Consider the following 27,893-nt stretch of genomic DNA (forward strand, 5'->3'; position numbering starts at 1 on the left):
GTTCGTGGTGGCGAAAAGTGGTACTCTGAATTTCGCGTTGGTTCGACGTCTATTTCTTTCATTAATTTCACGCCCTATTGCTGCAGAAACATATCAATCTGTACAAGGCCGATTTGAAGTATAACAAGGGTCACAATGGAGGTAAGATCTGTCTCTGCTTGGCAAGGTGAACCCAATATTTGGGACTGCCACCGATCAGATACATATGAGACAATGTCATGACTGCCGAATTCGGCAACCTCTTCGTGTGTTTACAAACAGTATGTAGGTATGCCAGGTGCATTCAAATTTGCCATCAAACTGCATATCAAATTAAAGCCCTTGAGTAAAGAAAGCCAAAACTGAAAACCTTTTTGTCATAGCACTTTCTATAGCAAAGCCAAAGCCAAAGTTACATCTTGACAAAGATTGACTTTCATCAAAAACAAAAAGTAGGTATGCTAGGTGAATTCAAATTTGCCATCAAACTGCATCATTTTATATATCAAATTAAAGCCCTTGAGTAAACAAAGCCAAAACTGAAAACCTTTTTTTCAGAGCACTTTCCGTAGCAAAATTACATCTTAATCTTGTCAAAGATTGACTTTCATCAAAAAGATTCAGCTAGCAAAATTCCCCAAAACGGCATTTCGGGGGTGTTTCTAGATCTTAGTCTCATTATGATACCAGTTTTTTTAATGGAACTGCTATCAAAATCCTCTAAAATTCCATGTGCGATGCATTGTCTTATCACCATAAAAAATCATATATTTGGGTCAAGTGAAGTATAGAAAACATATTTATGTAGGTTTCCTTCGCCAGTTGTTTTAAATTTCAATGTAAATATGCATTGACATTGTCGTGAATTTGGCTGACTAGCAAATGTGTTAACTAAGGTTTGGCTGGGATACCTATATTCTGTTCTGTAGGTATCCCAGGCAAACCTTAATTAACACATTTGCTAGTCAGCCAACTTCGCCTGAACACAATACATAATTTACATAGAAATATAAAAGAACTGGCCTAAGAAGGAAACCAACATAAATATGTTGTCTATATATTAGGGTGCATCTCTTGCCCCTCATGTTACCCAAATTTCTTGTCCCTAGTCTCAAAATGTGCCATTGGTTAAAATATTACCCCATACCAAATTTAAAACTATTCCGAAGTCGTTTAGGGGGGCCTCCGTGACGTTGAAATTGTTGGTCAATGGCCATACCATATGCATAAGGCAGCTATTTTGTTTTGCATGGTTAACATTAGAAATGACTGCTGCCTTATGTATTTTGTTCATGTAGTTGGACTATTAATGAATCAAGATGTTAAAATAGTCTAACTCAAAAAAATAAATCATAAGGGAGCTATCTACAGAGGTCAAGTTTATGTAAACATAAATGGCTGCCCTTTGCTGTCTTTACTGTGTAATTGTGAATTTGCTTAGATATACATATCTTTACTGTTTTCGTGCTAACTTTGACCTGTTAGGCTGATACTACTACAGAAGAGTGATCGCACACTTGCACATTTATAGACCTTGCTCAATTGGATGAGACGGCATCATGTTATATGTTAAAAAGAATGGAAGGCTGAGGTTCTTCAAATCTTCAGATCGGAGTTCTCAGCAGATATGATTTCACGAAGTTGTGAATTGCATTATTGTGGGTAGTGGTGAGCAAACTCAGAAGTTAAGTTTAAAATTCCAGAGCATTGTAGATGCTAGGCCAGATGAATGGCAAAACTTTTGTTCCCCATAAAGATCTGCTTACTTGAATTGAGAGGTTCCAATCCAAGAAGAACTACATGTACCTCTCATGAAAATATTCATAGGCCTACAAAGGTTACTTTGTGAATCATATAATTTCAATGCCAGTTAAATCATAATACATAAAAGAAAGTTGCAATGTAAAACCAAACCAAATGGTACACTTTGCAGTTGCACTCTGCAGTGACAATTGACAAAGTACCAACACAGGAGAAAGCACTGGCTTAAACGGCAATAACTTGAAGACAATGTATAAAGCCGTATGAGGTAAAATGATCATGCCAGTACCAGTCGGAGATATCCAATATCAAGATTTGAAGAATCTCAGTCCTATGTGTGTTGTCTCATCAAATTCAGCAAGGTCTAGATGCAAGTGTGTGATCACTATAGTCTGTAGTAGTAACTATCAGCCTAACGGTTCAAAGTTGGCATGGAAACAGGAAAGTTATGAATATTTAAGTAATTTCACAATTACACAGTAAAGACAGCAAAGGGCAGCCATTTATGTTTACATTTAACTTGGTCCTTGTAGATAGCTCCCTTATGTTTAATTTTGGGACATGGGCTTTTTTTAACATCTTGAATCATAATAGTCCTAACTACATGGACAAAATACATAAGGCAGCAGTAATTTCTAATGTTAACCATCTAAACAAAATAGCTGCCTTATGCATATGGTATGGCAATTGACTAACAATTTCAACGCCACGGAGGCCCCCTAAACGACTTCGAATAATTTTAAATTTGGTATGGAGTAATATTTTGACCAATGGAACATTTTGAGACTAGGGACAAGAAATTTGGGTAACATGAGGGGCAAGAGATGCACCCTACTATATATATACTTTCACTTAACCCATATATGATTTTTTATGGTGATAAGACACTCGCACATGGAATTTTAGAGGGATTTTGATAGCAGTTCCATTAAAAAAGCGATCAACATGAGACTAAGATCTAGAAACACCACCGAAATGCTTTTTTGGGGAATTTTGCCAGCTGAATCTTTTTGATGACAAGTCAATCTTTGACAAGATGTAACGTTGCTACGGAAAGTGCTGGGCCAGAGCCAAAAATGGTCATCACTCAACCTAAAATTTAGAAATTGTCACAGGAGTGAATTTCTCCTCTGGTTTATTAATAGACTACTAACCAAAGATTATGAATCGGCAAAAAAAAGGTAAAATTTGCCCATCAATTTCGGACTGCGAGCAATTAAATACACATGTAGCGCCCTCTTGGTGTGGCGGGACGAAATTGCTAAATATGATGTTACTACATATTTAAAAAAGATAGGATTTTTTTGTTTATGGTATTATAAAGGTCTTCTGTATAGGCAATTTCAGCACTAAAAAAAATATCAGTGGACTTTGCAAAAATAAAGAAATAAATTAAAATAGGGGTAAAATTCCGTCCCGCCACATTTTGAGGTGATTTTTTACGTTCCGGAAAAAAAAAAAAAAAAAAATTTTAGTCAAAACTTTCCAAAATATCAACTATTATGGTAATAAACATTCCTGAGTACACAAAAATTGAATTCATCAACTTTGCTAGACTCAGAGCCATATTAACTTCTTCTTTTTCAGGCCTTTTTTGATAGGATGCCAGCAATAAGGCTATTTTCAGGGTCTGTGGTGTAAAACATGGCCCTGCCACATTTTGAGATTATTTTTTTAAGTTCATGAAGGGATGAAAATTTTCTTTCACAGTTTATATTTTGCAATAATTTTTCATTGGAAGTGAAAGAAAAGACAATTTTGTCAGTTTTAAAGTGAATCAATTGCTTTTTTTCTTGATTTTGACATGGTGGACAAAATTCCGTCCCGCCACATTCCGTCCTGCGACAATGAGATGCTTTCTAAAAATGAATGAGCGTACTTTAAAGAGGGGGTGAATTTTATAATTCATTCCATAACAAAAGAAGGATAGTTGAAGTGAATACCAATGTTAGAAACAAATGTTTTATCCCAGTACTTTTGATAAAAATTCAACAAATGTACTGTGTTCACAAATACATGAAGTTTATCATTCCGTCCCGCCACATCGATGAATTTGTGTTACCGTGGCAACATGTTGATTCTTTGGACTATTTTTCTTGCGTGTGAATGTAGTCTGTAACTTACTTGTTTATATTAAGAACATGAAGAATCCATAAAATTAACAGTCACAGAGCTACAATTTAAAAGGTCTATCAAAATTCCGTCCCGCCACAAACAGGAATTTTGGCTCTGGCCCTGCTATAAAAAAAAGGTTTTCAGTTTTGGCTTTCTTTACTCAATGGCTTTAATTTGATATGATGCAGTTTGATGGCAAATTTGAATTCACCTGGCATACGTATATTCTGTCGGTCCAACATCCGGGCTATCTCTAGTCTCGGGCCCAAACTGCATGTGGCTCACGGTTTGTTATGAACAACAGAAACCGGCTGTGAAGGAGGCTACATAGCGATGTTGTTGGAGTGACATTCAGTTTCGGAAAAAACAACACTCGACCATGGAATTTAATTTTAAGTTTGTCAGTATAACATAAACAGTAAATCAAGTAAGTTTCTTCCACTCTGAAGACTTAGAAACAGTTGTTTGATTCCACTGCCTATTTGCGATCGAAATTTACATAACACCAATGTCAAAAATGACAGAAATCATCAACAAAAATCGAATCAGGGACTTGTTTTCACTCGACCGTGAGTCACATCATCAACCGGAAGTGACGTGGCGCGGACCAACAGAATAAACAAAACAGCATTTCGGTGGTGTTTCTAGATCTTAGTCTCATGATGATAGCAGCTTTTCTATGTGGAACTGCTATCAAAATCCCTCTAAAATTCCATGTGCGAGTGTCTCATCACCATAAAAAATCATACATTTGGGTAAAGTGAAGTACCGTACACAGAGTCTTAGCCAGAAATCAGAAACCACCCGTCCAAGAAGACACCAAAATTTGACCCTCAAATATAAAACTTGTCTACCCATGGAAGGGTCACTAGCCCTAGGGTCAAATATGTCCTGATTTGGCCTTTCCACTCTGAATTAGTCTTAAGTTCATATAACCTTAAAATCATCTGTTTTAGAGCTATCACATCTGTAAAATCCATTAAATCCACCCGTCTAAAATCAGATTAGGCCGTCTTAAAGACGGGTGGACGCATGGCTGGCTAAGACCTTGACCGTATAGACAACATGTAGGTTTCCTTGACCTACCTGTTCTTTTTAATTTCTATGTAAATATGTAGGCCTATTGTGTTCTAGGGCGAATTTGACTGACTAGCAAATGTGTTAATTAAGGTTTGCCTGGCATACCTACAGTATGACTATAATTAATTATAATAAATATAATACATAATTATACTTGCCAACTGTCCAGTTTTACCCCGGATTGTCCCTTTTTCTGTGTCCCAAAACACTGAAAAACTGGATTGTCCAGTTTTCCGTTTAAATTCAGGAAAATAAAACAATGTGTTGTAATTTCGTTCTGGTATCATTGTAAAATAATGAATGATGAAAAAAAGCCGCATGTGATTTCAAAAAGTTCTGGATGCAAATCTACTACTTTAATTCCCATGGCCTAATATTTAGTATGTCAATATAATACATAATCTAGCCTAGCTCGACATACTCTTACTCTACTGTAGGCTAGCAGATTATCTTGACTGTATTTCAGCTAGTGCGCCATAGCCATGTCCATTGAAGTGAGAGAGAATTCTGTGTTAACAGAAATCAACACAATAGAAATTAACATCTCATGAATTGCGCCAGCGCTACCAATCTTTTTCATGTTTACAAAGTCGCAGGCATGGTCATCACTTTAGTTTGCTCCATTACTTTGGATGTTCCTAGATGTATGCAATTATGCATTGATGATGTTGTTTTGTGATATAATAAATATATGTGGTTGTTTTCTGTCTATGTGTAGGAGGTGAGCAAACATTCAGTACATACACTGGTCTTCAGATCCTTGAAAAGATCCCATGATATGTTCATATCGGACAACACACAACCACCGCCACAAGATGAATTAAGGTAAGGCAGCATAAGGATGGGTCTGTAAATCAGGGCTGACATGCAGGGTCTTAGGACGTGTTCACACTATGCCTGTTTTTCCCTGGATCCCGGGTTAGACCCGGGTTGGTTATAAGTGTGAACAGGAGAAAACCTCAAAAAAAAATCGACCCGGGTCAATTTTTTTCAACCTAGGAAAGAGTAGGTTAAAAGCCGGGTCAAACCCGGGTATGACCCGGGTCAATTGTAGTGTGAACAGAAATTCACTGTGTGACCCGCATTACTAGAAGTTAACGCAACCATTATCACCCCATTTCTATTGTTTCTGTCTGCACTGGGAAAAGAATGATTCAGTTCTTTGGCAATAAAATCAATCAACATTCCTGAGATAAGAAAGTTATTTTCATGCAAAGAAATTACTAGTATTATCGAATCAAGAAGTAACAATTATTTTTATGAGTTTTTAACCCAAAACAGCTACAAGAAGCAACTAGATAAATTACATAAGGTGGAATTAGAAAATAAAATTTAAAAAATTAACATAATTAGGCCGGGAGCCTGTTATATATACCGGTAATAATCAATGACAGAATATGTATACGCCTGCATCATCAGTAGGCTTGGGTAAAATAATCAACCCGGGTCAATTTTCTTCATGAGAGTGGCTATAGTGTGAACAGATATTTTTTGAACCCGGGACCCGGGTACAACCCGGATTAACTCGGGTCCCGGGTAAATAATTCATGTATATATGTGAACATGACCTTAGGCAGGATTTGAAGGTTTGGGTGTGTAAATTTAAAAACTGAGTATGTAAATTTAAGATGTGTGTACAAAGTATAGGCATGGGCAAAAACTGGGTGTGTATTTACAAATTTGGGTGTGTAAAGCACTCCCTACATGATATGTTGGAAATAGCTGGTATCATGTAGCAAAATGCTACAAAATTTTATCAATTTGCTACACAATTTCGGAGTTGAGTAGCATTTTTATGCCATATAGACTTACACACTGAAGTATGTGAATGTACCAAGAGAAAAGTAATGAAAGCAAATTTTGCTACACATTAAAAAATGTTTAATTCCAACACTACCTATACGGCTGGCTGCCTAAGCCCTTGCTGACATGTGTCAGAGTTTCAGGTCCCTCCACACATTTCCATAGCATGTACATGTATAGTGGTGACTGGTGACAGTCAGTCGTGAGCATGGTCGCTAATGAGCTGGATCCGCTAGGCACTAGTTGTGAAATGCGAATCTCAAAGAATGGTTTCTCACTCGCAATCCGTGTACAATAATTTAGACAAATATTACACACTGAGCACTGGCTGACCTAAAAGATAGGGTGTATACTGGTATCTGATTCTGTTTTCGGGAAAACATTTCAGAATTGCTTCCAAATTGCTAAGGAGGCATAAACATTTAATTTTGTGATAAAAAACTAGGCCAAATTTGCTTTATTTTCTTTGCAAGTTTTAGGTCAATTTAATGACACAAACTTTTGGTTGAATTTATTCAGATTGAAAACATCATGAGATACTAATAATCGTCTACCCCCTCTTTGATTATCAAATTACAAACTTTTTAACGTCCTATTCATGTACTTCACTGTCACATAATTCTCGTTAGGTTGGTTGGTATGTTTATGCACATGTGTTATATAGATTTCTTGTACAAATTGTTCTTCAAAAATGATGGAAAAGTGGCAATTTTACCGAATTACAGTCAATTGCTGCATTTCTTGTGGCATATTTTGTGTCACTGAGGCAAAAACCTAATCTGCGCCCAAATGAGTTGAATCTGCGCCCAAATGCATATCTCCCCAGCGTGCGCGATGAACTTTGTGTGACGCTCTGCGCCATGTGAGTGGTAGGCAGCGTTAAACGCGATTCAGTTTAAAAAGTCACACCATAAAAAAGGAAACAAAATGAAAAAAGACTGAAAATTTCAAAGCTCATTTCATCTTCGCCGACAACTGTCTACCTCCCAGATGATTTACGCCAATTTGTACAACATTTTTGTGGTATTGTACAAAACCGTTTTATCTTTCATATTTGTGATTTTTAAAATTGTGTTATAATTTAAATTACAAACAAAAAATTAAGTTTGATAGTGGTGTTACGTGCACTGGTTGTCATGCACATTTACTTTCACACATGGCAACTGTTGAGCGTGCTCACAACCGACATGAAGTATTCATTTTAAATTAACACCCCCATAAGGACCAAATTAATAAATTTTAAAAATCTTTAATTGTAAAGCTCAGTGAAATGAAGTAGATTTTTGTTCTTGATTTCAATTTTTCAGCGCAAGAATAAAGCTGGCTTGCAAAGCCAGAGATGAGTATGGGATGGTAAAAGACATGGTGACACCAAGAGATTCAACAAGACATCCTGACAGTGACCAAGACAATGGAACTAATGACAGACCAAGTAAGCAATGGGGTTGGATGAATGGGTGACTCCATTGAGTGTGTGGGAGATTAAGGTGATGTCATCCATATGGGGTGTATGGATTTCAACTGGAATAGCCCAACGTGATGATAATAACATAGGCATGCTAGAAATACATGTATGCAATTCTGGATTCAAAAACAATGTAAAAATTGTAATTTTGTGGTCATTTTTTCCTATTTGTTTTAAATCAACCACAAATGATCCTAACAGTAACACTTCACTCTAAGTCCAGGGACTATAATTTGGTTCACTTCAAGTTCGGTAGTGATGTCAATGCTTTTTCGCGATTGCGCTGCAAGCGTGCTGACAAATCGCTCTTATGCGTGTGAGTGTCCACTTTGCGTGATTAACTTGACGCGCGTGATTCACTGCTAAGGCCAACGAAATACGCACATACGTCACTACCAACGTTGAGGTGAACCATAGTATAGATTTGTTTCCAAATGTCAAAAGAACACATTTCTTTTGGAGTTAAAAAAAGTGTGATTTGCGCTGCAAAAAATGCAATTGCATATTTGTAACAAGCCTAAAATAACATTAGTTATGTCTTTTAATTGTTTAACCTGTAGTAAAGTGTGGTAAAAATTTAACTAAAAGTACTTGCAATTGCCAATGCCAACTGGCTGTCTTAATGCTGCTGGTACTTTGTAGAGTGTGATTTCAACAAGAGTCCAAAATTGGATTAAGGGGGAGGGTGACCCTATTGATTTAGGATGGATTTTATTCAAACTTATGTACAATGTCAAATATTGTATATCCATCCATGTAAAGAAAACAAGAAGATTTTCAGTGTAAATGTTAGGTCTTTAGTTCCCTTGCACGTAGCAGGGATAATGTTATAATTTAATCATAAGTAAGCTTGTACTAACTAGTAGTAAAACATACTTTTCCCCAGTGTTTATACATAACCCAAGATTGGTACAAGATATTATGTTTATGTTGCTTTCTAAATGTAGCTAGCTAAAGGTACCTGTCCTAATAAGTAGATGAGTGTAACTCATCATGTATTTCTTATTTTGTTATGACTTTTCAGTCAGTGAGCTTGATATGCCAACACAAGTAGTTCTCAATTATCCGTATCCAAATGCACCAGGTAAGAAAGCAATGCTTTGAAATCTATTTTAAGCTTTAAAATATTACAGCAAGTCTACTTGAGGTATGTACCAATGGGAACAGGGGTGGCACTAAATATAACATGTACTTGGGGGCCCAGGACCCCAATGTTCACCAGTTTAAAATTGAATTTCTGATATAGTAAAGAGCCTATGAACCCCTTCATGGACTCCTAAGTTTAAGAGGCTAGTGCTACCCCTGCCTGGGAATGCTAGGACCCATGCATAAGTAGCGAGTGGTTACTATGGGGACCCAAGTAATGTATCTCCAGTTTTCTTATGTCGGAAGTCTGAAATCAAATGGTAATCTTGTAAGTCGTGAGTGTTGCAAAAGTTTTTGCTTGGTATATATTTTATAGGCACAGCACATTTAATATGTATACATGTTCATATTGGAAACTTTCAAAAACGGTTGTATATCAGAAATTCTTCATATTTTCCCACTCAGAATATCTGCAAATCGAAGTTTTCCGAAGACTGCTGCCGTTTGTTTATTATGACACAATTTATGTTAATATTCCAGGTCATTACGTACCTGTTGGGTGCAGCTCTTATACGCCAGTTGTGCTTTGAGTAATACATACTATGTGTCACTTAGGTGAATTTACACTTGAGCTTATGGATGATTGTACGAGGGTCATTCAAAAGGTTCTACCTGTTGGTTATGACCCAACAGGTAGAACTTTTGAATGACCCTCGTACATTGTATACGCTTTATTACACTGCGTACACACCTGCTGCAGGTCAACTGGTTTTCCAAACGTTTCCGATGTTGATTTGATAAGGTCTATTGCCCTGTACGGTGTGCGCAATGCTGTTGTAAGTCTGCCATATTGATTTGTCATGCATGGAGACCAAAATAATGTACCTCCAACGTTTATTCATAAAGCCCCAAATAGTATGATATACAGTAAGCCAAAGAATTTAGGTACCAGTTGTATTCAGACCTGTATATCCTAAATAAGCAGCCACTACCTGGACTCTTTAGCTCTGATTTAAGACCTTGTTTGTTGAAATTGGTTGAGATTTAAACAAACGGTGATCTAAAACCTAACGAAGAAACGAAATCCAAAGTTGCACTTTCGTGTTCTGAACAATGAAATCACGATGCTAGTTTTAACATGCTAATCAATGTAAGCACGGCGCTAGTTCTCTTGTTTGCGAACGCTTTGTGTACAAATCAATAGGGCAGGCAATGTAGCAAACTGCAACTTTTAAATTGGCATCTTCCTTGTGTTTTTGGATTGTCGTGTTTTTATTTCTCAAGTAATGTCAACAAATGAGGTCTTAAATTCGAGCTAAAAGATGCAGCTATTGGCTCCTGGTTCCAATTATGACATATCTGTCTTTGTTTAGGATATACAGGGGGTGAACATAACTGGTACCTGAATTTTTTGGCTTACTGTATGATTGTGTCTTTAAGCTTGAGTGTTACAAGGTTGCTGTGTAGCAGCATGTGTTGTTAGTGGCACAGCAAATTAGATGCAGAATGCTAACAAACACACACTTTAAGGGTAGACGAGGTATTGTTGGTCGAAGCAACCTAAAAATCGATTGGCATTATCTAGATCAATATATTATTGAAAATTAAGACCTTGATGTTTTGCAAAAGTTCATTCTACAAATCGTATACTTTGCAAACTTGCTTAATTTATTGTTGTTAATGAGTTATGTACGTTTTACAAAAGTGTTGTTGTTTCAGCCCTCTTTACAACGTAACTCAAGAACCGCAGCAACTATAAAAGTATATCTGTGATATTTTAATTCTTCTACACGCTCGCTATGAATTGAGCAATGCAGTTTTTTGCCAAAGCTCACTACCATTCGTAAGATGCTGTGAACTACCAAATCACAACAGTTTAATATAATTTATAACCTTAATTGGAAGTTTACTTGAAATGGAAGTTTACCTGCCGCATGGGAAAATGATACAGAGGCACAGTTATTATTCCTCCATGAGCAACACACAAATATGGTGGAGTCTGTTGTCTTAAGTTTTAATCTCTTTGGAAGATATGGATGTAATATGCAATGCAGCTCTCCAGGATACAGTTTGTCCACTCTCAAGTACAAAGTGACAACGCGTGCGTATACAGCACGTAAACAGTGCGCAGTTATGCGTCTCTGCTGCATGTATGCGTGCCTTCAAAGTCTGCACAATGTGTGCGTCCCCGTCGCTACTTTGTACTTCAGAGTAGACTGACTGTAGTGGATAGCTTTCAACAAACATTAGATTCAGTGAATTTGTTTGGTCAACAAGAATGGGTTATACTAAGAAGACAGTTGTTTAAATTGATTGTGTATGTTACCATTACATTCAAGTACATGCATGTGCATTTGAAGAAAATGATTCATTTCAACCAAAGACATTTTGTTACAGTTTTAAAAGATTTATTAATGCGCAAAAAAACCCAGAGGGACCATAATTACAGGCATAATATGATGTCTTTTTTTTCCCTTCATTATTTTAATCTTTGTACAGGTGTTCAGCTTTCAGCAGAAACAGCAGCTCAGCAGCAAGGTTTAAGTCAACAAGGCATAGATGAAGTACTCAGAGGGTTGCCATTATCACAACAAGCGTATGTATCTTGACAATCTAGAGCTGCTTTACTCTCTTAGTCTCTTTTATTCTTGTACGGCCTTTCATCCTCGGCGGTACCCAGCCTTTGCCGCTTCTCCTCACATTTTTATAATCAATAAGTGTCATGTTTTTGCTTCTTTTCATGGTAAAAGCTTTATTTTCCCTTGTGGATTAAAAAATATGTTAGTGTTATTCCAAATTCTTTCAGCAACCCTGCCCCTTCAAGCACTTAGTTTGATTGAAATTAATAAAATGCACAACTCAACAGGTGTATGAAGAGATGGTATGATGGTGTATTCAATTAATTAATTATATACTTGTATATTTATTTAGAATTGAGAGACGGAAGATGGCTGCTGGCGTCACAGATATCAAGAGACATGCTGGTCTGGAGGAAAGAGTTGGTCCTACGTCAAATGTAAGTGTCAAATTATAATTAATTTCACAATGATTTGGAGCCACAGAATTAAAGACAGAGAACCAGGACTCGACCGCCATCTTGATACAGGCATATGCAAAAATTGGGGGTATTCGGTTTCCCTCGGAATGCACTCGATGATTCGTTGTCATGCAAAGGCGACATGGATGAAGGGCGATTTGAGAGCGCACTTGATGCGACCTGCACGCTGAAAGTACCAAGACGCTTCAGATGAGACGAGAATTGTTTTCGTTCGTCTCCAAGACTGTCGGCAAGGACCGAATACCCCCAATTTTCTCCCCATTTGCTGACGGCACGATTGTATGTGGTGGTATAGGGAGTCCCGGTTCTCCTTCTCCAATTCTGTGTTTGGAGCAGTGCTTGAAATTAGTCCAGACCTTCTCAAAGCCTGTGGAAATCACTATGCCCCCCCCTCGATATGCAGGCCTGCACTTGGGCCCATGAAATTTTTTCACCAAACTCGGCAAGAGATACTCAATGTTGCCTCCAACATCAATCCATGGCACAGGCCTCCAAAAACCGCGAGAACGGCGTTCCCAGAAAGGTCACAGAAGTCACAGAAAAAAAAAAATTGCAAAAAAGAAAAAAAGAAAGTTTTCGGCGACCTTGGAGAACCACTGGACCTATTATGAAACTTCAGGATCATTCACAGTTAATTTAAAAAAAGGGAAAAAATCAGAAAAAATTACGAAAAATTACAGTTTGTTATCCTGTATATGCAAACCATTAACTAATGTTTATTTCTTCATCTATCACATATTATACTGCATTGGTTTTCCATGCATTTATAATATGTGATAGATGAAGAGGTAAACACAAGTTAATGGTTTGCATATATTTTAAAAGGATAACAAACTGTAATTTTTTTTCGTAATTTTTTTTCCATTTTTTTCCAAATTATCTGTGAATAATCCTAACCCTTCAGAATAGGTCCAGTGGTTCTTCAAAGTTGCAAAATACTTCTAAAAAATGTTAAAAATAAATAAAAAATTGTTTTGAGTTTTGACAGTAATACTTTTGAAATTTTAAGTTGTGTTTTTTTGTGAAAAAGGATGTAAATTTTTATAGAAAACTGTTCCAAAATAAGGCTCAGATTGCACGAGAGAGCATCTAAACCCTGAGAGCTTCCAGGGCCCTTAAGCGGGCCCTGGACCCCGGCCGATTAGGATTTCAGGCTCGTGATGTCGCTACTGGCGCACATAGGCCTATTTCAGTTATTTCACAGAAAATTTTCAGCACTTGTCATTAAGTTCCCAGACAGCAGAAAATTTTCTGGAGGCCTGCCATGGCATTGCCTCCCATTTGACTATTGTTTATGTGCGAGTCTGCATTGCACTCTGAAATCTTGCAAAGTGTCACAAATGTGGATACTGGGTTAATATTAAAAATTTGAAGTTTAGACCACAGGTGAGAGTTTATTACATACAAACCCAATGGTCCGAATGGCCCTTGAAGATTTTTTGCTTATTTGGAGCATTGATTTGGAGTAACCTGTATTTTTGTGTTGTGTTATTAAGGTTATATAAGGTATCGATTTTCATTATCTGAATCAATATATTATTGAAAAATAACACTTTGGTGTTTTGCAAAAGTTCAATACTACAAATCATATACTTTGAAAACTTGCTTAATTTATTGTTGTTAATGAGTTATGTATGTTTTACAAAAGTGTTGTTGTTTCAGCCCTCTTTACAACATAACTCAAGAACCACAGGACCTACAAAATATCTGTGATATTTGAATTCTCCTACACGCTCGCTATGAATTGAGCAATGCAATTTTTGCTAAAGCTCACTACCATTCGCAAGATGCTGTGAACTACATTTTTTTTTGCTGCTTCCACCAACAATACATCGTATACCCTAAAGGCGCTCCACATTAAGTTATGGTTCTATTGTGCTGTTACAAAGATCAATAATACTTTTAAAGTGTACTATGTTCCCTTTTTGAGGCAATGATCATTGTCCAATCCCTTTCTCAAACCTCCAAGATGATACAGAATTTACTATAGTTGCATATATATAGGCCTACCTAAAAGATGAAAACATAATGGGAATAATTCATGCACAAACATTCCAAAAATATAGTATGTAATACAATTTAGGATATTCAGAAACAGGAGAACATGTTTACAGGTGTTTTACATCACATGATGATTGTAAAGATGTTGTTGTTGTTGTTGTTGTTGTTGTTGTTGTTGTTGTTGTTGTTTACTTAGGCCAAAAAAAAAAGTTGTTTGTTTGTCCTCCACCGCCCGCTCCTCAGATTAAGGCCTGACCAATATTTTTTTTAGATTTGGAGTATCTCTGGACCTAGCTAGAGCTAAATGCTAAGATCTTTCATGGTTGAAAATAAAAAGCCCCAAAAACATTTTGTGTCTTCAATATGCAAAGTTATAACTTGTGTTCATGTCATAGTCTATTATTTTAGTGACTTCAAAATACATTGGATTTGAAATCATTAAAAGACTATGACATGAGCACAAATTATAACTTTAACTGCATATTAAAGAAACAAAATTTTGGTTTTTAAGTCACCATGAATGATTGTAACATTTAGCTCTAGCAAATCCAGGAATACTCATAAATAAAAAATTAAAAAATCCATCCACCGCACATCCTCTTTCAAAGCTGTGGAGGTCAAACAAACAATTTTTTTTTTCCTTATTGCAAAGACCAATCACATGCATTCGCATTGTAATATTTCAATCTTTCAATTTCCAACAGGCATTGGTTGCAGTGACAGGTGGTACCAAGAATTCCCAAGCCCTACTACCCAGGAAAGCACCCACAATGCCTAAACCTCAATGGCATGCACCATGGAAACTATACAGAGTCATCAGCGGCCATCTTGGATGGGTGAGAAGTTTGGCTGTGGAGCCGGGAAATGAGTGGTTTGTGTCTGGGTCTAATGACAGAGTCATCAAAATTTGGGATTTGGTAAGTGAGCTAAATGATATAGTTACTATACAAACCAGAAATAAAGAAAACAGTAAAAACATTTGAATATGCACCTCACCCATTATTTACATTTTTTGTTGCTTCTGGCACATTATTTGGGTGTAAAGGAAAGTGCATTACCCTTTATTTCTTTATTATAGATGGTAATTGGATGAAAGTCCTGGATCGTACTTCTTGGTTTCCAAGGATGTTCGAACCTCACATTTGTTGACTTGATAATGTAAGGAATTCAACTCTATCAGAAATGTTGGCGAAACAACCCATTTGATGTGGGGATCACAAGAAGTACTATTTTCCTCTCCAATTTGACAAAAATTTGTACACTTCTGAATATATTTCAAAGTAATACGACATTCAAAACTTGTTTGATTTTGTCCAATGTAGGCAAGTGGAAAGTTAAAGCTGTCATTAACCGGTCACATCAGTGCAGTCAGAGGGTTGGCTGTCAGCAAAAGGCAACCATATCTATTCTCATGTGGTGAAGACAAACAGGTGAAATGCTGGGATCTTGAACAGAATAAAGTAAGTGGTGCAAATTATGCTGGTATGATATTATTGTGACTTCTTTGTATGTAGACTATCCATGTTACATATTAATTATCGTGAGGTATCAGATAACTTTCTTAATTAACCATTCTGTTGTGTCTTATGCTACCGTGCTCTCATGCAAGTTGAGTTAATTTTGAGGACCCAAATATCATTCCCATCACTGCTTAGCATGTGCAGGTATAGGCATAGGTAGTGAGTGTGCAGCATCTCATGGCTCGGCAGTTACGTACATACAACCGTTGGTCCCATCCCTGTGCATTTTGAAGTGTCAGAGCTGTTCTTAAAGGGAAGGGGAACCATCCGTGGTTCTGCTACCTCTACCCGACCTCTAATAGACACCAAGGGAGCTGCGCAGGAGGCTTTCTTGGGTTATCCAGGGTTGTCAACCCAAATAAGTATGATAATATCTATATAAATAAAAGGAAGTCGCTAAATCCTGTTCGCGAATAGGCTCCGCGATGCTTTGACTTTCAGCTCTGATTTATTAGTACATTGATTGGGTACATATTGCCATTAAACCATCTGACGTTCATTTTTGCAAAACTATTCAATCACTATGGAAATAACAAAAAAATGGTCGGTTGCTAGGCCGTTGAGGTCAATGATCTTATGGGTCAGGTCACAGCAAACGCGTCAAATGCAAGCGGTGTCCAACAGCGCGTGTAAGTGGCGAGTCACGCACCTGCACGCATTACGGCACCATGGTTTCGCAGCGCATTGCCGCGCATGGTATGGACGCACTTAATGTTGGCTTTACAGCGTGGGCCTCGTGAGGCCTAGATGTACGCGTGACTGACTTCTTCTCTGAGACAGTGGCGGATCCAGAAATTTGGGAAAGGTGGGGGGGGGGGCACACTCGAAGTTATTTGGGAAAGGGGGGGCACACTCAAAGACAGGCCTCCTAGTTGTATTTGCATGCTGCTCTGGTATCACTAGTTTGTATTTGTTATTCCAATCCATATAGGTTATCAGACACTACCATGGTCATCTGAGTGCCTGTCATGCATTAGATCTTCACCCAACACTGGATATCTTGGCTTCATGTGGTAGAGATGCATCCATTAGGATATGGGATATGAGGACCAAGGCATGTATCCATACGTTAACAGGACATACCAATACGGTAGCAACGGTGAAATGCCAAGCTGCAGAACCACAGGTGAGGGTTTATTACATACAGTCCAACTTCTCTTATCCAGCAATGATGGGACCTAGCATTGGCCGGATAGGTGAAAATCTGGATATAAAGAGTCCTAGTTAATGGTCATGCCAGTAACTTTACAGTTGTGAAGTTGTCGTGCACATTTTCATCTTTTCTGGCTTTTCTCCCCCAAGTTTATATTTTACTTCTTAAGTTTTGCAATTTTATGGTACGATCCGGACATGAAAGTGATTTCTTTTAACACGCAATGTCATTTTCCACCAATCGTAACTTTTGAAACATTCTTTTCCAAACCCAAAGTTGTATATTTATATGGTGTGCATATTATATTTGAAACCAGTTACGGACTCAACTAGTTTATATCAGCAATTTTATGTTTATGTTCCAGCAAAATGAGTATTGTTCGATGAGAGGGAAGCGGTTGATAGTCTATCAATGGATACAGCTTGTTATCAGTGTCAAAAAAGTCTTGCTATAGCATCGATTGTTAATTTATTGGGTGTACAAATTCCATGGACTGCCTTTTGCGCCATTGGCACGATATTCTAGGTAGACTTTCACCCCATTTACTCTTATCCATGTTGCATTTCCTTCCCTCCGTAGTATTCTTGCTTGAGCAGCCAACTCGCCCCTCGTACGTTTCATCTCTGCAGGGAGATCCGTGTAGCACATAACTGGCTTCCTGTCCCTGATCTAACCGTGATCTAATGCAACCAAAATGCACAATTATGGGATCCGGTAGTTGCTCCTCTCCTTCCTGCTGCTCGCGTCCCTGAAAGATTCTCTTTCGACGTGGTATTCGATTTGCGTTCACTATGAAGACTGAGTCGGCATCTTCTTTCGAAAACATGAAGTCCGTAACAAGAAACTCTCGCACTAAATCGTATATATTCTCATCGTCTGCTTAACTCCATAAAAAAGCAAATTTTGCTTTCTATCATGAATTTCCGCTAAGATCTGATTTGTTCTCAATTCATTCTTCGCCTGGAAAATTCTGGCATTGATATCCGGGATCCACTCCTTTAAGGTGGCTGTGTACTCTCAGACATGCATGTAGTAAAAGTGCAATAACTTTGTAATTATTCGCGCAAAACATAAAAAAATATACATTTTATGAAGGCAAGACATCAATAAATCTTAATATAAATACAGATTTGGGGTAAAAACAACAATTTTGAAGAAAATCACAAAAAAGTGAGTTTTTGGCAATATTTGTTAGGTACATCATAACAAAAAAACACTCTTTTCAAAATATTTTATTTTGTTTTTAGCTCAATCTTGAGGCTCCATTCCAAAAACGGTTTTTTATTTTTTTGATATTGGCCTTATTTTTTGAGATATTGACCATATAAGGCATCAAAATGAACTTTTTAAAATTCAAAAACGCCTATTTGCACAAAATGATGCCCAAAATCGGAAATAGACCAAAATATAAAAAATGAGAAAACTGCGTTTCTTGAGTCGATCATGCTTTTTACGATGATCATATTTGCTTACCTATAGATGCTGTATTTATTGAGTTATCGTGTACCTAAATCGTCATTTTACCGAGAAAATGAACATTGAAATAATGGCCGTTGAAGTTTAAAGTGGTCACATTTTGCACTTTCATCGAATCTCACAGGAGAATGCGACAGTTTTCGTTTTTGTAACTTATATTACGTGAACATCGGGTAAATCCACAGCCCCTTGAGAAGTTTGAGCGAAATCCATTCATAACTTGATATTTAAATCAGGGGAAAGAACTTGAAAAACCCCACATTTTATCAGCTAAAACGGAGCCATTTGACCACTAGGTTTTTGTGAAATCAGTGCTTCCGTGATGTTTCCATACGATGCGCCGCGCGCATGCAGATAAGCGTCGCGTTTGCGTCGCGTATTTGTGCGTTAACAAATTTCGCGATACGCAACGCGATGAGGTGTTGCGCGCATGTACCTTGCTGGTACAACAAAGATTTTCTTTCCTTTTCAATTTCAAACACGAGTGGAATAGTGAAATAAAATCCTTAAAATATTGCAGTTGGAGTTTACAAATCTGGATTTTCATTCCTTGTATTTATAAAAACATAACAAGGTACAAACATATCATAAAAACTCAATTTTGAGAAAGAAACAATGGCTAGAGTACACAGCCGCGTTAAGATCTGATTGATAAATTTATCATTGTGTTCCACTGACTTGACCAAATCCTTGATTTTATTTTCATTTCATGTTACCCTATTCACTGTACCGTTCACCTGTGCCTCTATTGCATCCATTCGAGCGTTGAATCTTCCATCCATGCTCAGTATCACTTATTTGCTAAATATGCGCTGCTTAAACACAAATAAAACATTTTCTTACACGCTTGCGCCACATGTTATATACACAATCATTGAAGTCCTTGTACTGGGGAGTCGTCTTACCGCAGCAGCTAAGGGCCGGAGTCTATAAAACGTACTAGGCCTGACTTTATTGTAGGCCTCCTTATTACCGAATCAAATCAATCAAATCTGAAAACTTACCCACTTTGCAGGCAGGAAAAAAGTTTTTACCTTCTGGAAAATGTACCGGTCTAGCTGTTATACTGTTATGAGCGAAAGACATCAAGTGACAATGCCTAGATTCTTTCCGAATCACCTTACATGCCTGAGTGAACAAACTCTGAAACGCCTTTGTTAATTGATAACAATTACGCTATCAATAAATGCTTACTCATGTATGCTTCATCTCTGTATAGAAAATACATTTGTTTCATTGTTTGTATTATCTGCCATTTTCTCACTGTTATCTTCTTATCGTCTAGTAACATATCTTCCAGTGTCATTTGCTCCTTTGCTGGTTGTTTTTTGCCCTTCTTTTCGGGCATAGTTTGTTCAGGGCTACTCCTCAAATTACATAAATGACATTCTCCAAAAACAAAGTATTTCATGCCAAAAACTAAAAAACTGGCTCAAAAACGAGAGAGATTATGCACATGCACCCATGATGGTGTAATGGTTGCTAGTCGAGAGGACAAGATGTTGATTCAGCTATAAGCATTTTGAACAAATTCATCATTCTTTTTAATCTAGTGGAATTTTTCAATTTTTTTACTTTATTTTTCAACCTTCTTTGATAAATCCTCCATTTCTCACTTACAATTCCTTAAATGGGGCTTTAAGATGGTAGAGCTTTCCCTATACCGACAGTTCCTTATGGCTGTCAGATGGTGGAGCTCTGTCCAATTCTCTTCAAAAAAGCTGTTTTTCAAATAACTCTACCTCATACTTCCAATTTCAATTTGCGCAGTCCATAATAATAATGCTGAATATGGTAACCGACAATAAGTTGTGATATTATGCACCTACAATACCATGATACCAATAATATAATTCTATATTAGTTCCAATGACATGCATATATCCAGAAACAATTGAGCTACAGCACCATTGGTGCTCTTGTTTTACTTTATTTCGATAAACTGCACTCTCTGCATCTCATTGATCATATCCCTTCAGAAATTTGTGTCCTTGTGAAAGTGCTGGAAATTCAATTACCAGATTGAAATGGTCTGAATGATTCAGTTTGATTATGAACAACTTGATGACTCTTTGTATTTGTGTCATTGTGTGAACAGATTGTAAGTGGTAGTCATGATTCAACAGTAAGGTTATGGGATCTGGCAGGAATTACCAGATTGAAATGGTCTGAATGATTCAGTTTGATTATGAACAACTTGATGACTCTTTGTATTTGTGTCATTGTGTGAACAGATTGTGAGTGGTAGTCATGACTCAACAGTAAGGTTATGGGATCTGGCAGGAATTACCAGATTGAAATGGTCTGAATGATTCAGTTTGATTATGAACAACTTGATGACTCTTTGTATTTGTGTCATTGTGTGTACAGATTGTGAGTGGTAGTCATGACTCAACAGTAAGGTTATGGGATCTGGCAGGAATTACCAGATTGAAATGGTCTGAATGATTCAGTTTGATTATGAACAACTTGATGACTCTTTGTATTTGTGTCATTGTGTGTACAGATTGTGAATCGTGGTAGTCATGATTCAACAGTAAGGTTGTGGGATCTGGCAGGAATTACCAGATTGAAATGGTCTGAATGATTCAGTTTGATTATGAACAACTTGATGACTCTTTGTATTTGTGTCATTGTGTGTACAGATTGTGAATCGTGGTAGTCATGATTCAACAGTAAGGTTGTGGGATCTGGCAGGAATTACCAGATTGAAATGGTCTGAATGATTCAGTTTGATTATGAACAACTTGATGACTCTTTGTTTTTGTGTCATTGTGTGAACAGATTGTGAGTGGTAGTCATGATTCAACAGTAAGGTTATGGGATCTGGCAGGAGGCAAAACCAGAGCAACACTCACCAATCATAAAAAGAGTGTCAGGGCATTAGTGCTACATCCAAAGCTGTAAGTACAGTATTTATATATATTATGTGATGCGATTAAGCAAAATCAGTCAGAACTCGGAAATATTAAAATGTCAGTTTCTTATAGGATAGTAAAAAGCATTTACAAAGCTGCATTTTGCCGAAAATCCCATTGAAAACGAACAAACAGTTCGAGTGATATGAGCAAATCAAGAGTTTCCAAAACAAAAGAAAACAAAAGGAAATATTTCCTTTGTTTAGCTATATCTCAAAGTCAATATATCCTAGTTCCGACTGAATTTGCTTGATCGCATCACATATATTGACCAGAGTTTCTATTTTAATTCATGATTGGTAACATCCATACATAAATTAAGACTTACCCTCCCAATCAACAATCAAATTAGGCAGTTGCAGATAGAGCACAAATTTGCCCTCATAAATCTACCAATTGCACTCAGTAAGTTAACTGGAAAAGGAGATAATTTCTTTGTCAACACTGCTTTTATTGTTACAATCAGATATTCATAAGCTTAGTGATTGAATTCCAAAGTCAAAGTGTCTTAAAATGAGATTAAGTTTGATGTTTTGTGGGAAGGTGATCAAAGTTTACGTCTAAAAGTGTAAAGAAAAATGGAAGGTGCAGATGAAATTTCAGTCCGAAACATTTTTAACATTACAGTGGAAACTCATTAACACAAAGTTGTGCGGAATTCAAATTTTACTTCTTGTTATCAGGTGTTCGTGTTATCTAGTTCTAATAACATGTGAAATGTATGCTTGATAATGTAAGACATACTTCTTGTTATCAGGAACTTCATGTTAAGAGGGTTTGTGTTAACAAGTTGCCACTGTATTATAATGAGCATCACATATTTGCAAAAAACAAAACAAACAAATTAAATTACATAAAAATCACCCTGGCTGTTTTTTTTGGCTGTTTCTCCATTCAAGGTCAGAAGTGCCTCCTTTTGAAATACTTTGTCACATACATGTACCTGTTTCGGGTGCCCTGATTTTATGGTTATGTGGTGTAAAACTTCTTCTTGACAGGTACATGATGGCATCAGCATCACCAGACAACATCAAAGAATGGAAGTTTCCTGATGGTAACTTCATCCAGAACCTGAGTGGTCATCAAGCTATTGTCAACTGCTTGGCTGTCAATTCAGACAATGTTCTAGTTTCAGGAGGTAAGATAACTTACTTTTACAACTCGATTCACCCTGTGCACGGATCAACTATCTTACTATTAAAACAAAGTTCTCCCTGCAAACGCATCTTTGTTTTCACACTTTCTTAGCAACGTGTCAGAAAGTTTTTGCGAACCGTACACGGTAATTAAAGCTTGCGTATGAATGGTATACTCACACAACATAGACTTTGCAGGTAGAGCCTTGTTTTGATGTGACTATACAAAGTTTCAATATCAAATGTTTTGAGCTGAATAGGGTCAGTGTCAAAGAATCTCCCTCCCCACATTACTTCATTGTTTATGGACAGGATGATAAATTTAAGGGCATCCATCAATGAGCTTTGGAAAGGAGGAAATTATGGAAAGGAGGAAACTTGAATTTGGAAAGCAGTGTTTCAAATAAGGAACAAATGGATGATGGACAACCGGAGTTGTGACACTCGTATACACTCCCTGAACAAATGGGTAAAGTCACTTCACCAGCATCTGGGGAGGTTTTTAGCCTTACAAGTAGGGGTGTACAACTGTACATACCTAAAAATGCTTTAATGGTATACTATTACTATAAGATTCTGTTTTATTCTATCCTAGGTGACAATGGATCGTTACATTTCTGGGACTGGAGAACCGGCTTCAACTTTCAGCGTACCCAGGCTCCTACTCAATCAGGTTCCCTAGACAGCGAGGCAGGAGTTTTTGCCATGATGTTTGACAACAGTGGTAGTCGTCTCATCACAGCAGAAGCCGATAAAACCATCAAGATATACAAGGAAGATGATGAAGCAGTAAGTGTGAAAGAAATTGGCTATTCTAGTTGAAATCCATACACTCCCTGTAAGAGACATGACCTTAATCTCCCACACAAGGGGTGTAGATTTCAGATGGAGTCATCACTTCAGATAACCCCATTTGGTATTCACACTCCATGTAAAGAAGATTATGGTCATGTCTTCCATAGGGGTGTATGGATTTTAACTGGAATAGCCAATTGTTTTGGGGGGGTTGAAGTTTGATTTGGGTATGGACGTGCCTCCAAGCCTGAAAACGAGACTTATATCTGAAAATATTTTGGTAAAACTGCCCCATCTATAGATATATTGTCACACACAAAAAGTGCCATCTATAAACCAGAAAGTCAAAATGAATCCCATTTCTGCAGCATTGTAGGTACTTCTGAACACTAATTTGGATTTTTGTAGTCTACAACCTCATCTTCCCACTTATCACAAAAAAGTTGAGATTTTTATATCACTGGAAACCTGACTACATGTTTATGTGCAAAAAATTTCTTGCAGATTAATTTGTTTAGCAAAAATATTGTCCAATATGTATTTCGTTCTGGTACACCAGAACGAAATTACAACAGTGGCCTATGAAGCAGTGTAATACACTGCAGAACTCGCAAAGGCAAAATCGGAATCAACTGACATTTTGGGAGTAAGCATTTTATGTGGATATCTACTGAAAAATGTCATAAAACCGGATGCTAAGATCACAAAATGCTCCTTTAAGATGATAATACAGTTGATTTAGGTTACCATAAATACAACAGTTCGTTTGTACTTATATACAGTTGTTTGATTTGGAATTGATACTCAAATGTTGTTCTCTCTCTTTGTTTTGCAGACTGAAGAAACACATCCCCTCAACTGGAAGCCTGAAATTCTCAAGAAAAAGAAGTACTAAATAATGTCAGGACAGATTTTGTAACATGAAAGTGCATAGCTATTCAGATAGCCTTGGAAGTCTGTGACCTTTTTGCAGTCTTCTCACACTCAACTTGAATTGTGTGTCTTTTATACGCATGATTGAATTACCATGTACACTTTGTAAAAGCATTCTGGTGCATTGCATTAGTGTGTGCAAGAACAGCAAATAACAAAAATGCACCTTTGCGCATTCATTTGCAGGGAGAACCACATCTTGGTAGGAAGAAGGTGGATCCATGAGAAGAGTCTACAAAGGCTTGAAAACTGGACAAATGTTGAAAGGATTTAGGTCAAATTTGATGTAGAAGTTAAGAGGTCCGATGCAAAAGCAATTTTTCTCAATTTGAGATATTGTCAAATATAAACTAGTCAAATATGAAGAAAATAATACAAAAATATGTGATACTTTCGATATTTTCACAAATTTACTTGGATTTTTTATGTAGGGTGTCAATTTAAAGCCAGCGTTATTATAGGCCCTGTGTCTATCTCAAAAAGTTTGAAAATGGTGTATATTGGATTTGCATTGGCACTCATTAAGAACTTACCTTGGGCTCAGGTGGTGGCCACATTGCATTCTCTAAATTCAGTAAATTTTCATCGTCAACCGTGTAATTGAATGGGATTATTTTGAAATTTCAAAACGCTTGAAATATCACAAACAAATAGGCCTATGTTGATAAATAATATAAATACAAGCTAAAACCGTTGGGGTTCGATAATGAACCCCACAAAACTAACCGAGTATATTGGAAAATGCCATCGGCCGGGCAGTTTCACAAGTTGCCGGCTCGATCATGTCATCTGCCGCCTGCTTGGGCTATCCCATTTGAAATCCATACACGCCACTATATGGAAGACATGAAATGTTGAGTCATCACCCATTCAGGTAACCCCATTTCTTATTCACACTCCCTGTGCAGCATGTCTTCCATAGGGGGTGTATGGATTTCAACTGAAATTGCCTAATAGTAATCGGCCTCATCTTTTAAAGCTGATACCCACTATGGGTCCAAATGACCTCATTCCAATTACATAGTTCAGTAACTGAGCTATTCAAGAATGGCAGCTGTAATATTTAGCTCATATTTTGGGTATCATGTTTTTATCCTTTAATTGACTTTAAATTCTGTAATCTCAATTGGTCAACCACTTGGATAAAAATCCATATTACCTTCATGAATATTTATAGCATAACACAGGCAGATGTTTTCCATATTCCCCACATACTCCTACATGTACGCATATGCGTAATACAAACATGCATATCCTAAGACGTGGAAGTTCTTCACAAGGTATGGCTGCATAATAATAAAATCAAGGAATATATTGGACTACTTTTAAAAATGATTAAAAGAGAAAAATTGAAGTACTGTACTACACCTAAGTTTACCATCAAGGTGCAAGATATGGAATTCATGTTCACTAAAGGATTAAATCATTACCACCTGCTTGTTCTCAAGGAATACAGGAAATTACATGAATCTACAGTCTGGTACTGTATTCAATTCAGCCTTTGGCTTTATGGAATATGGCACCAGACTGTAGGTATTTTCTACTATTTCATGAACAAGCAGGGGGTAACTAATAATACATCCATTGCATTAAATGGCTATTTTATGAGTGCACAAACATGTCGTCGGGTGCATTACATAGTGACGGATGTTGGTCTCCGTCACACATACGTCAGTATGTCATGCACAGGAAAATCGGATCAAGGAAGTACTTCGAAGCATCCATCGATTATAAGCCGAAGAAACTGTAGCTGTTAAAATTTCTAATTCAGGATGCATTTCAAGAGGCTCTTTCAGCGTGCTGTTAGAGTGGCTATAAGTCACTTTCTGTATCCATTGGTTAGAAGATCATGTTATAGTCATTGTACATGTATTATAATAAATAAGGTGCACTGACACACAAAACTGTGCACATCAAACACATGGAAGAAAATAGTGTTTTCAACCAATTGTAATTGTCTATACAGTCTTAACCTCTCTTATCCATCCAAGCATTGGCCGAATAGTGAACAATCCAGATAAGTGAATTATACGTAATTCTGCATTGAATGTCTGAAGTGCTAGCATTAAAAACATGTTTTTCTATGAAGATAATAGAGAAATATGTATAAAAGAGGTCAGGATAAGGCAATAGAAACAAATTAGTTCGATCTTTGGATCGACCATCGATGCTTAGTCGATCCTTGCTTATTATTTATGAAATTAGTTGATTTGCTATTGTTAGTGGTGATGAAATAGAAAGTTGGGTATGTAGTGATATTGACCAATAAATATTTAGGGTTAATTCCGATTAATTAGCTGATAGTTCATTAATAACAAGCATCGAAGCAGCATCGACAGTCGATCCAAAGATCGAACAAATTTGTTTCTTGTGCGTAAGGGAGGTTGAATTTATAATGAGTAACTGAGTGTTGACTGGGAAAGGCCCATTCAATGATCCCAGCAAAAGTGTAAGAAAATAGAATATTTAAAAATTACGAAGTGAAGGATAAGTCATTAAAATAGTCATTAGATAAGTTTGGCAAAAAACAAGGAAAACAGCAGTATTGACCTATACTGCGCCAATAAAGTATCCTTACACTTGGAAAAATAATCACAATTTCAAAACTGAATAATATTGGGGTAAATTTGTTTTTTTAATAGATGCACTATCTAATCCTGCACATTATGACACCACATTCAATCCAATGTGACCTCAAGAAGTAAAGTTGCAAGCAATTGAATAGACGAAGGTCCAGTTTTAAAAGTGACAAACTGGCCTATACAAGGCGCAAAAAGATTCCAACAAGTGAAACAAAGAGACAAGACAGTACTTCAATGAAGCGTTATTTAAAGCAGTTTTTATTTGTTTTTACTTCTCTGTACTTTTCATAACTTGCCAGTTCTTTTGTTTCAGTTTTCTTTTGTTCCTTTTGTTTTAGATTAAAGCCAAAAGCATAAATTAGCCATTCACCACTCTCAAACCAGATGTCTAGTCTGTGGAGTTTTGAATAGGCTAGTGTGTCACTTTTAAAACTGGACCTTTATCTAATCTTGAAGTCACATTGGATTCAATGTGATGTCATAATGTGCAGGATTAAATAGTGCATCTGTTAAAAAAACAAATTTACCCCAATATTGTTCAGTTTGGAAATTGTGATTATTTTTCCAAGTGTAAGGATACTTTATTGGCGCAGTATAGTTAAAAGCCCATTCAAATACATGTATTTCTTTGCACTCTAGCCAGCAAAATTGCACACAGTAAATACAGTAAGCCAAAAAATTAAGGTACCAGTTATGTTTACCCCTTGTATATCCTAAACAAAGACAGATATGTCATAATTGCAACCAGCAGCCAATAGCTGCATCTTTTAGCTTGAATTTAAGACCTCATTTGTTGAAATTGTTCAAGAAATAAAGATATGACAATCCAAAAACCCAAGGAAGATGCCAATGTAAAAGTTGGAGTTTGTTCCATGCGTGCCCTATATTGATTTGCACACAATGCGTTCACGAACAAGAGAACCAGCGCCGTGCTTCCATTGATTAACACATTAAAATTAGCGACGTGCTTTCATTGATTAGTTCATTGATTGAACACAAAAGTGCAACTTGATTTTGTTCCTCTATTAGGTT

At 36.9% G+C, this 27,893-nt stretch overlaps 1 protein-coding gene across 1 annotated transcript; it reads left to right on the forward strand.

Moving 5' to 3' along the window:
• On the forward strand, positions 1-26,210 carry LOC140160565 (pleiotropic regulator 1-like). Its single transcript, XM_072183809.1, has 13 exons — positions 1-141; positions 5,654-5,760; positions 8,046-8,170; positions 9,228-9,287; positions 11,789-11,885; positions 12,221-12,305; positions 15,053-15,265; positions 15,671-15,808; positions 16,800-16,994; positions 21,282-21,400; positions 22,414-22,553; positions 23,147-23,340; positions 24,182-26,210. The coding sequence occupies exons 1-13, from the start codon at positions 136-138 to the stop codon at positions 24,239-24,241; spliced, it is 1,539 nt and encodes a 512-aa protein (XP_072039910.1). The 5' UTR covers positions 1-135; the 3' UTR covers positions 24,242-26,210.
• The last annotated feature ends 1,683 nt before the right edge of the window (positions 26,211-27,893 follow it).

Source organism: Amphiura filiformis, chromosome 9 (assembly GCF_039555335.1).
Source record: "Amphiura filiformis chromosome 9, Afil_fr2py, whole genome shotgun sequence".
Lineage (NCBI taxonomy): Eukaryota > Metazoa > Echinodermata > Ophiuroidea > Amphilepidida > Amphiuridae > Amphiura > Amphiura filiformis.

Excerpts from the sequence above, each read along its gene's own strand:
- LOC140160565 (XM_072183809.1), top strand. Across the intron at positions 21,401-22,413 it reads TTAGTGCTACATCCAAAGCT|GTACATGATGGCATCAGCAT; the intron begins GTAAGTACAGTA and ends TCTTCTTGACAG. Across the intron at positions 23,341-24,181 it reads ACAAGGAAGATGATGAAGCA|ACTGAAGAAACACATCCCCT; the intron begins GTAAGTGTGAAA and ends TTTGTTTTGCAG.